Source organism: Thermobia domestica, chromosome 2, assembly GCF_964235325.1.
Source record: "Thermobia domestica chromosome 2, izTheDome1.hap1.1, whole genome shotgun sequence".
Classification (NCBI taxonomy): Eukaryota; Metazoa; Arthropoda; class Insecta; order Zygentoma; family Lepismatidae; genus Thermobia; species Thermobia domestica.
The window spans coordinates 225020741-225033191 of NC_137455.1; the positions used below are offsets into that span (position 1 = coordinate 225020741).

Below are 12451 nucleotides of genomic sequence, written 5' to 3' on the forward strand. Positions count from 1 at the left end.
AGGAAATGAAAATTGCTGGGTGCGAGGTCGGGACTGTATGGCGGATAGGTAAGACTGACAAGATTGTTTTGCATTGCCGCCGGCAAGCGTGGTCTCGTATTTTCGTTCAAAAGGAGAACACCAGATGTCAGAAGAGAAGTAGCACACTTCAGTCTTGCCAGTGTCTGGCAATACCGCTTAGCATTGATTGTCCACCGTCCGAAAAGTACAGGAATAAAACAACGCGTGGGCGTCCCAGGAAGCTATCAAGAGCAACTTACCTGCAAAGGGAGTTATCTTGCATTTCTTTCTGGATGACGGATGTTTCCACTCCATAGACACGACCGTCAATTCTGGCGTGAAATGGTGTACCCCGTTTCGTCTGTCGTCACAATCCACAACAGAAATTAATTTCTGTCTCGATTGTATCACTTGTTTCTCCTCACAACATTGTTTGTTGAACCATGTGATTTGGGGTCAGTTGACGGGACATACATCTTGCTGACACTTTCCGTTTTGCAGAATGCCGTAAATAATTTTATGAGCTGACGCATGCCCAATTTCAAATTCTCTGGCGACTAATCGATTTCGACAAGCCTGTTGTTTGAATCTTTTCATCCACAAAGCCTCATTTTCTCTCCACTGACTGTTTGCATCCATCCAGGTTTCGATGTGTTCACCATATTGTCACGCCCTTCACTCAGTTGCCGACACCATCTTCGCTATTTCTACATGACATGTAAACCATACATCTCCACGATCCGGTTATGGATGTCAGCACCCGACATCCCACGGGGTCCATTCATACCACACAATCAATCTCACTTCCTCCTTTGACTACAAGCTCAAAACACTCATCTTTCCAAACTGACTAGGCATAGAATGAGTCGATCATCCGAACTTTATGCTAATATTACAATAGTGTCATCTGCAGACTTTTGGTCGTACGTCACCAAATGACGTATATTTGGCTCTCGCATTAAATTTATCTTGTTTGCCGTATTGTTTTACGATTTCTGAGAAAGAAAAAAAAAAAAAAAACGGAATATTTGCTCGGAGCGAGACCCTGGATGTACCCTAGATATTGAAACTCGTTACCTGCCACGACTTCAAGTGTGTGACAGCCGTAAACAGAATTTCGTTTTATGAAGTAAACGATTCTCATGAAAAACTCGAGGCTCATTTTTTGAATCATTCTTGTCAGGTGCTGTATGTTCCACTGTAAGAAATGGGATTAATGGTGGATCCACGTGTGAAGTGAACTGGTGCGACATATTACCAGTTTCAAAACATAGTTGTGATCACAAACCCCAATGGTTCTGGCAAAAGTTATAGATCTAGATTTCCTTCTTACGGAAGAATTGTTCTACCGCGTCAGTGATGAGCACTTAGATTTGAATGTCAAATTATCCATCCATGATCCCTCACCTGACACAGTTCGATATAGATATAAATTTCTTCCAATGGCGTTGTGTTTTACTTGTATTAAATCAATATCTATGCGTTGATTTTTGTGCTTATCACTGAAGGCTCTCGCTGCATATCGTACAACGACTTCAACTATACCATGCACAATATCGCATATAGCACCAAATAAAACAAGAAGCTTTGCACTATGCTCACGCAGCCAATCGCCTGTTCTCTTGTATTATGCCATCGATTCGTCTACCCTCATTATCTGTTGGAATTTTAAGGTCGATTGCTGTACTTCGCATCGCCAATTTTTTTCTTCTTTTCTGAACAGTCAATAAACACAAATTCGTCACATTTTTGGAATCTGTTGCTGTTTCAATATATGTAATGAGAATTCAGCAGAGTGGATTTCTGTTGGTAGCATATTCTTTATCCGTAGAAGACGAGTAAAAGAACCTTAGTTTATCACATGTCTACTCGTATCATCTTAACAATGCCTCGTCACGTTCAACAATTGCGTATATGTTTCTTACAGATTTGCCACCCACAGCAACTATCACTCACAGAATTATGGGTGAGCCCATAAAAGAGGAGGAGGGGAGGGGAATGCAAATAAATTAATTATTTTCTTTTTCGATCGTAGAAGAACTGATGTAAAAGAATTAGACTTTTAAGAAGGAAGTTTCAAATTTAACAAATGCTATGAGTTTTTCTTTAATATTCTGATTTTTATTATTCTTTTTTCTGTTTTCCTCAGTATCTCTGACTATAATGTTCATAATACTTTTCCAGCTATACATACAATACTTGTTTTTGGGTTGTATAAGGCAATTAAGAAAACTGAATTACTAATTTGAGAATGTATTTCTAGCCATAATTTGCGTGTTTAATTGCAGGTACGTTTATTGACAGGAATTGGCCGATACGCAGATATGAAATACGTGTTCCAAATACTGAAGGAGAACGAACAATTTGAGGCTTTGCTTGGAAAAGGAATGGATAAGGTATTGGTAGTAATGATAATAATAAGTTTATGAAGCTGTAATTTATAGGTAATTTTTTTGTTTCATCGGAGCCAGACGTTCCCCGAAAGAATTATAAAGCACAAGAGAAAGAGCAAGTTATTCTTCTGCATAATGATCAAGTGTAAAAGACAAGTACTGCGGCTCCAGTGATCCGTTATCTTGTATTGAAAGATATAATTCAAAGTATCAGTAACGAGACTCGGTGCGCAAAAGGAATTAAGAGCTTCTTTCCATTTATTTATTTATTTATTTATTTATTTATTTATTAGTCTTACTTTATATGGTGAAGTTAAGATTAATCTTGCCTTGTCTCCCACTTGACCATGCAATTATCGGGATTAATATTACAATAACAACTGTAATATTTTCCATAAGTAGAAACCGTGCTTGGTATATAATTAAACACAAACAAACTATTTGCTGAGCAAAATAATATATTCACATTAAAAACTACAAACGTGTGACAGTTTCGCCAACTAATACTTTGGCTTCATCAGACACTATCAACGTCTGATAGTGTCTGATGAAGCCGAAGTATTAATTGGCGAAACTGTCTCAGTTTGTAGTTTTTAATGTGAATATATTGTTTTGCTCAGCAAATAGTTCGTTTATATTTAATTACATAACAAGTATTTGTAGAATAATACTTGAAATGACACACATCTACAGATACAGGTACAAAAAATTATTGTACATAGTCCAATATGTGAAAAATATGAATTTCTACGCACTGTAGAAAATAATACAACAAAGAAGAATTACACTCACAATCACACATTCACACATATTACATACACACATAAATTACTGTAATTAAACATATAATGTATTCAGATACATTTAGAGAATAAAAGAACAAATGAAAAGTAAGAAGAATAAAAATCAGAATTTTTGTCAGATATTATGCCTCGAGTGACTCAGCCGACTTCTTAAATAGATTGATTGAATGAAATTGTTGTGTATTGAGTGGAAAATTATTCCATGCTTGGATAGTAGATGCAAAGAACGCAGTAGAGTAACATTTTGACGAGTGAAGGGGAAGAGAAAGGAATTTATTTCCACCTGATCTTGTGTTGTGATCGTGGTAAGTATTTAATGGTTGCAATTGTTGAAATAAGTAGGAAGGCTTTTGAAAACACAAGGCCTTAAAGAGACGTGAGAGTCGATGCAAATAACGTCTATCGGCAAGTTTCAAAAGGTCTAGCTTTCTGTAGTATGAAGTTAAATGATTTGATGGTTTCAGATTATAAGCAATCCATGTACAGCTATTTTTGGTACGTTGTATATACTTCTGTGAATATTAAGCTCATAGGCTTTGCACGAGTTGAAAATATTTCTTTCATTTTTTAAAAGTAAAGAATGTGTTTTTGTCAATAATAAGCTGCTTCGAATTATTTGTATTATATAAACTTATATCCATCCACATAATTATGATCTTCCAGAAAAATGTTAATTGAAAGGAAAATTCATGAAAAGTTTGAGACGAAGGCAAATGTTTAATTGTTTAAACCTACAGCCATAGGTTAATTAGTAACAGGCGCCCCATAATTCTTTGGCATGAATTACGGAGTGTAAGCAATACTTGTGAAGAATTATTCCTTTTAAAAACTTTAATTTCATATTTTTTTCTTTCCCGTTTAAAATATGACCATTCTTATCAAAAAAGAGCTTAATACTTGTCTTCCGCTCACCGATATAGTGTATGTAATACAGTATTGTCTGTTGGCATTAAATATCATAATTCCTGTTATTCGTTTCAAATGGTCCCTCTTGTTTGTGGGAAAATTATTTAGATTTATCCAATATTGATCCAATAAGCAAAGCGTGCTATTTTCGCTTAGCTTTATTTATACGTCATATGTCTTATTATAGATAAATATTTCAAAATCTTTTCTTTAAGACTGGATGAGCTAAATAGAAGTGATAACTTTGACAGTCATTTAATAACTACTTTTCTTAGTTAGGCATCTTTCATTAAGAACGAGCAATTTTCCAGATAAATATAGTAGTAAAGCTTCCTGAAAATGTTCCTCTTTACATCATTGTAGTGGACCCGCCTACATCGCGAGCCTGTAGTTCACTTCCGCTTATATTTATCAGGTCCCGAGTAGGTACTGTAGATGAGGAGCGACTGACATTTTCGCCATCTTGACAGGGTCCATGTTCATTCTACGCCTATCATTTTATCCGAATAAAAAAGATATTGAGCATTAAACTAGAGAAGAGTTCTGTGAAAAAATAATTACCTTCCTCATCTGTAACAATTTTATTTATTTGAAAATATTCGGAACTAAATTTAGAACCCTGATTGATTCTAAAACTTCCTTTAATAGATGGGATTAATCTTATTCATAATGATGGGTATTTCTCTTATTTGAATTTTACTTATGAATATCTTAAAAATAAACGAAGGTATCTCGAAAGTTAGAATAACAATAAAAGATCCGCGCTGCCAAACCTCCTTGCAGAATGTTTTAAATGTAGTTGAATTACAGGTGCACCGTGGTTTGATATCCCACGATGTGTCTTGTAAGTTTGTAATGTACCATTACAGTTGAGAGTAATGGCAACTTTTTTTTTTTTTTTTTACTCACCCTATACCTAGTGAATTTTTTTAAAATTCGATTTCGGTTTTATTACACGATGTATTTATCCTCTTTACTTCAAATTAATGTAATGAATCGAAAGGTCTCATTAGGAATCATATTTTCACGGAATAACATATTTATTTATATTTTGATTAATTGTAAATTCCATTTTCGCATATACAAGTTGAATAGTTACAAGGTTTCCGAAACAGTTCCGCCATTGAATATAAATTTTCTTAATTTCAGACCAATGTAGAATCTGGCCAGGTAACTAAAACTTCCATCACCCCCTCTCACTAGTCCATAGTCACTTTCACATCCGGTTATATCTGGATTTCACCAATTTCTATTTGCTTTGTAATTTCCGCGGCTGAAAGACTCCCCCCTGATTGGTGGAATCCTCCTATCCCTGTCGTTTTCGGCGCAATGTTATCATACTTACCGTGGACGCTTCTGGAAGCACAACCTGTAAAATTGACTACCACATTTCTGCTGGAAAGGACTGAGATTTTAATGAAATCAAGGTAAAAATCCAATTTAATTTTATAGTTAAAAACTGAAGACGGCGTAGGAGCCCAAAAAATCTGCATTTTATTAAAGAAACAATAATTCAGTGAAATATCGGATTTCGGTTTACAGGACGCCATGCTGCTGCCAAGCTAGAACAAACAGAATGGAAGCGTGATTTTACTTTCCTTTTCTTTCAAACCATCGAATTCAGTTAGGGGTTAGGTAAAATACGACCTGGTTTTGTACATTTTGTTCGCGTATATAGTAAATGTGATTTTTTTTTATTATTCAGTAATTGCCTGTACATAGTAGGTTTCGTAGTGTGATACTAATCATCATAATGACAGCTTAATCTAACGAAAAGGGCTCCTATTCATTTTTCGAATTGAACCATTTCTAGTGGGGGAATGGGTTAGATAATATTTGTGATTAAGGCCTTTTCCCCTCTCAGGGGAAAGGTCCCTCAATAAACCTTGTTAAGGTGCCCCCTGGGCATCAAACTCCAGTAAACATATTTTAAATAATTGGCCAGGTCAATTGGACCTAGGGTTACCCTTCTCATTTTGTCCCCCTAAAGTTCAATAGTGTCAACTTTATATACCGACAAGGGTGTAATGTGTTTTAAGTCTAATATATTAGGTACTTGCCTTTAATATGCATATAATAAATGGTGCTTGTTTTGTTAGTAGTTTTATGTGTAGTACTTATAGTGTTGTATGTGGTTAGTAGTTCTGTGTGAGTGCGTGATTTTACTGTGAGGACAGTGTATTTACCATGCGTTAATTTAATACCATTTGTCTAACTCGAAGTACACCAAAGAGTAAATATTAGAGTTCTGATTAATAAGTGTAAGGGTATATTTAAGTACACGGTAAACTATTTCTCTACTGCAGCGCCATCGTGTCTGTTTTCGGTAATCAGTTGTTTGTTGACATTACGTCATTGCATGAGTTAGCGATCTAGGTTGTTTGATTTTGGCCCCTTATTCTCAAATTATATCCAGTGGACATGGTTTTCGGTCCATATGAGTGTACGTTTCGATGAAATAGCATGAGATCTCGTAGTATTGAAAATTACAGCTCGTTACGTCAATTAGAAACCTAAATATCCGCCGAAATCAAGAATGCATATTTTCTTAATAGAAGTAAGCCTACATGATGTTACTGTTTGTTTCGAAATTACAATATTAAACTCTAATTTCCCCTTGCTATAGAAAGACTTCATTGTTACTTTGATATTATTGTTAAATCAGAAAAAAATAATCTTTGATAATTTAACATTCAATGAATGCATTTATAAATATTTTTTTATTGCAAGTAAATATAATTGGGTGCTTCGGAACAAAGAGCCCGTGGTTCGATGAATGTTATCGTGTAGCAGTTTAAGCGTGACGGATTGTGACAATTATAGAATTATTAGTGCATAATGTAAGTAATAGGGTGTCCGTAAAATATTACTTCGCGTGGGAATGAGTAAATAATGAATAAATGTAATGATATAGTAAAAATACGATTATGATATAAAATGAATGAGATGGTAGGACACATGTACTTAAATGGATAGGCCCAGTGTATATTATATATTGAGAATATAAATATATTTTCTGAAAATCTCTCGCGTTTTGACTTCTACACCGATACATTCATCCAACCGAGTTTGCTATTGGATAGTAATGTGTAGTTGGGAATGATATGTTACTTCACATTTAAGTATCTCATATTAACAGCCCCGGTTCTTAAGAATTTCATCAGATAGGGTAGCATCATGTAGGAATTACCATTGAAGGTTTACGGAAATGATAATTAAGTAAAATAACTGCTATATCCTGGGATCATCGGAAAGTACAGGTTTGGTCATTTGTACCTTTAACATTCATTGACTCTCCGAGATTTTTTTTTTCTACGTTGTTTACATTATTTACCGTACAGTGTTCATATAGCTAATAGATCGGATGGGGTTATCCAATTAAATCAACCGGTACTAAATTAATATCTAGGTCCATTGCGTACCCGGATGTCGACCCCTAGTCCTCTAAAGTATTTTCGTTTCTTTTCTTAGTTTAATTAGATGATGATGGAAATTAATCGACGTGCTAGACCTTGGCATGTCTACGCAGGGTAGCCATCGGTGATGTTTGGTCAGTGAAATCACCGATCCAAAATTTATTTTATTTTAATTTTTTTTATTTTGGCAAATTACTAGTTAGGGATGTCTTAGCTATTATTTACTCTCGTTTCATTACTATTCTGGTCTTCCATAGTTTTCTGAGAGGTCGGATGATTTTTTTTAAAATTCCAAATTAAGGTTCTGCACCAACCTTCCGGTAGGGACGGGGTCTCCAAGAACTCAACCGGATGCAGTGAGGATTGGAGTCTCCTTAAAGCTTTCGCCTTTCTGAAAATTCCCTTGTGGGCACGGTCTCGTTGTGGGCTTGGAGATAACTTTCGAGACTACGTATTTAAGTAAGTCGCCTTCTTTCGGCATATGTGAATATTTTTGGCTGTGAGTTGCTATATATTTAAATTCGATCACTCGTCTGTGTAGTGAGTAGTACCTCAATCTTCCACCTTTCGCTGGCGCCACTTTCTCTATCTTGTCTCTTCTTTCTTACTTCGGGATTTTTTTTTAACCTTCCCCTTCCCCCGGTTCTGAAACTCATGAAAGCATACAATGTTCATATCACTTATTTCGATCTATGTACTAACTGAGATATCGAGGGATACAATTCGTGGAGGTATTTCCGGTATTTCAGAACAACTTACTACCGTTTTTCACGATACTCAACCCACTATGGGAGGGACTGACGAGAGGGTACACTACGATTTCAGATTCCCAGAAGCTTGATTATTGTTCATCGATCGTACAAACTATACCCATTGATTACTGACTTCTGGTTTCTTTCTATTGATTGGCTATGTGGTGTGTATGTAGTAGTATTTTGGGCCCATTAATTTCAAATAATCTTGATTTTTTTCTTTCTCTGTATATACATATATATATATATATATATATATATATATATATATATATATATATATATATATATATATATATATATATATATATGCTTACATAGTTGGAAAAGTTACGTGCCTGTTCTAGTTGTTGTATTTCCACTTCTTGTGTCAACTTATTAAATAATATCAACCATTTCTCTATACGCGGATCTTAGTAAATTGAATTATTATCGATTATCCGGTTTATATATACATTTCAATGTTGCAACCTTATTAAAAGAAAAAGAATTTTTGTTAGTCAGGTTTTTTTTTGTTTTCTTTTGAGCCTAGAAAATGTGAATACTTATTGAATATGAAAAGGTTATGTAGATAATTAAGTGTCGACGAAATACTAAGATTGCTATTAGAGTAAAATTTATTATATTGAGTAATATGAATATAAATATATGAGTGAATATGTATGTAAAGGGCTCGGTATCTACCCTGGTTGTTTTAGGTTGCCATAGATTTTCGACACCCGATATTGACCAAATATTTGTGATTGTAGAGTTTTACCGCGTAACTTGTAATAAATAACACCTAACGGATTTGTTATTAATGTTCGTAACTATTAAATTTTTAATACTATGTTAAATGTTGCATGTAAATAGAACAAGTAACAGGTCGTAAAAATAACCCTAATCCGTATCTAAAGTTATTTTTTGAAACCATAGCGAAATCAGTGAATTATGAAACAGTGTGCCCCAAACCTTCCCTTATGACTAGAACATAACTATTTGTCATTCGCCAGTTCAGTGACTCGAATCTCTTGACTCCACGATCTAGACCAGGAATGAAATTGAGTGATCTTAAATTGAACTGAATATGGTTAATAATTTCGTAATGTAAATACAGGACCTAGGATAGGTCCAGAGATCTAGCTCCATTGAAATATCGTATAATGGAAATATGTTCCCAATGTTTGGGACTAGATTCACCATTTTAAATCTCAAGAAATTTTGAATTTTCATACCAAGTGCGTTAAGTGACTAAATGGAAAATATATACAATGTGAAGCAACTATCTTTGTCTGTAGTTAAGACAAACGACTAACTACTCTCATGGACGCCAATCATAGTGTATAAAGAGAGTTGATAAAGAATTTATTATCGACGTGAGAAAAGGACTCATAAAATTGTCGAAATTTCCCCTATTGGGACAGACTCAATAAAAATGCTACCAAAGGTTTTTTTTTCAAATGATTAACCAATTATATATATATTTTTTCTTTCTTCTTTCACATTGATATGTATTCGTTCGTACTGAATCTTAAATATGTTCAATGTTGACCTTTTATTTCTCTTCTTCTTTCGTTTTGTCGATTTTTTTAGTAACGTAGTTCAACTCTTAATGTATCTACAAAGAGAAATGTGTTATTCGATATTGTTGAAAAGTAACAAATTTCTGTGCATGCCTATGAACCATATTATTACTATTATTATAGCCGATAGCTTCATGAATATCACCACCAGGGGTGAAGGGTTCCCACTCACGACTTATTCTATGCATCTCATTTGCACGATACAGGGCTCCCCCCTCTTTTGTTACGGAGCGAGCGGAGCTTTGTTTCTTTCTTTTTCTCTCTCTTTCTTTCTTTTCCTTTTTCTTTTTTCCCTTTTCAAGTTTGCAAAAACAGGTTTCACCAAAAATTAATACAGTTTTGTTTATTATACACTACATAACGAATATCTATGGAGAGAACAGCGAGTAAGGAAGACAAGGGGAAACTTCTTTGCGTAGAATGTTACCCTGAGTGCCTAATATTGAAAGAAAGGAAAAAAATTAACGATATTGTTAGAGACAAAGATTGCAACAATAAAATATTTACGAATAAATATATTGTTATATATATAATTTGTCTCTTATAATTTTTTGTATACGTTTAGGATCCAAGTTTGAAGCTAGCTTTGTTGGAATTCCTTAAGCGAAATTATCCTGATGATAGAGAGCTGTTTCGTCTTGTGGCACTGCATTTCCTAATGTACTCGGAAGTAGCTCAGATGTGGGAGTCAGAAGGCAAGGCAGGAATTCACAGGCTTGTAGAAGTCACACGCTTAGAACTTCCTTCTAGCGAGACACCACAAACGCACTCGGTACTTGTTTGCAGTGAAGATATTAAACAGTGTTTGAATCTAGCAATGCAAAATTTCGTTCATGCTACAGAATATTATTTGCAGGTAAGGTTTATCAATGAATTGAATTTATAGTGTGTGCGTAGGATTACTTTAGCATTAAAGTCCTTGTTTTTATTTTTCAAGTTTAAGAAATTTTATGATTTCTTCTATGGGCATAGTCATTAACTGATGAAGTATTTTTAATTCTCCTTTAAATTATTCTATCTAGCTGGATAACTATTTCTGTATCTTAAAGAACTAGAAACCTTCATCGCTACATAAGTAAAAGCTTGCCAATAGATTCTATCCTGTGCCAATCCCATTACACCAAGATCGTTGTAACTCGCTTCTCCAGTATCCAACTTACGTTATCGTCTGCATAAAATGTTCGGCCTAGCCAAAGGCCAATTTCTTAGAAACATTCCAACTAGCGTTGTATGCACCACGCGTTTATGTCAGTGACAGATACAGAAGGGGGCGCATTGCTGTAAAGAAAATATAACACTTTTATTAGAGTGATTTCTACAAAACGAGATGATAAAAGTATTTTTTTCTGTCAACACATCAGATTGAAAGTCTGCTTTCAGCCTATTGATAGTACAAACTAGTTAATATCCCCAAGTGTTACAGCGGGGAATATTTTGTTCCCCCGTGAAACCATCCATTCTTTTGCTCAAGAATGCAGAGATTAAATCCTCCATGACCCAACATCATATTCGGAAGGGGAAGTGCGCCCTCTAAAGGGAAAATATAATTCACTTTTTTTTTTAACGACGAGGCGACAAGAGTATTTTATTCCATTAACATATTAGACCAATTATTTGCTTTCAGTCTATTGTACAAAGTAGCTAATATTCCCAGATACTACAGCAGGTAATATTTTGCATCCCTCCCAAATCTACCATTCTTTTGTGCAAGAATGAAAGAAATAATCCTTTTAAGGTTGAAGATATTGAAGGTGTGTAAGAATTATTCTAGATGTTTTTGTGGTGGTGTTTCCTATCACCCCGGCACCAAAATGAACATAATGTTGAGATACACGTATTTAAGAAATAAAAGCCAGCGACTTCAAGTTGAATTATACAGAGGTTTTAACAAGCTATAGAAAGGAACTTATATAACAGAAAGATTTAAAAAAATGAATTTCTGTCCAGTTACCTGCTTTTAAAATGTTTGGCGCAATTCTAGTTTCAGCAGCACTCGCAGCATATAGCTGAATAGTCTTTCTTCCAGAAAAAAAAATAATAAAAAAAAACAACCGAGGTGATGGTTGGGGGATCAAAATGCGAATTGGCCACACTGGGACACTATTTGCTAAAGGACGTACCTTACACAAAAGTGACATGTAATCGTAGTTTTATTTACCTTAGTCCCGGCGGAAAGGAAGACAAAGGAAGTTCGTCAACTCCGGGAAACACCAAGGTCCCTGCCTGGAAGAAACACTGCAGCTGAACATCTTGACGCTTGTCCCGTTCTTGGGGGCGCGGTGGTTCAGTAGTAGAGCATTCACCACCGGTGCTTGGAGTCTCTTGTTCGATCCCAGCTCGCGCCGTGTGGACTTTGTGATGGACAAACACCATGCTCGTGGGTTTTCTCGGGGTTCTCCCGTTTCCTCTCACTTTCTTCATTCCACCATTTCATTCATTTCTCATCATCACCATCTCCTTTAGCCTAACCGGCATAACCGTGGAACGTAAAACTTAAAGATTTCGTTTCATTTTTTGTCCCGTTCTTCTTGTATTGATGGAGAAGCTATGAGGAAACAAGAAACAAGATTCATATGAAATGCACGAAGGTTCTTCTGTCCTTGAAGTTGTATAAAAATA

The 12451-nt window shown here is 35.2% G+C and overlaps 1 protein-coding gene across 1 annotated transcript in view; it reads left to right on the forward strand.

Annotated features, from left to right (window-relative positions):
- The window catches only part of LOC145678387 (spatacsin-like), a 159311-nt gene that overhangs the window by 93177 nt on the left and 53683 nt on the right, over positions 1–12451 (forward strand). The window contains exons 8-9 of the mRNA XM_081748468.1: positions 2289–2396; positions 10398–10688. Coding sequence (XP_081604594.1) covers positions 2289–2396; positions 10398–10688 — 399 coding nt within the window. The remainder of the gene's footprint in view (positions 1–2288; positions 2397–10397; positions 10689–12451) is intronic.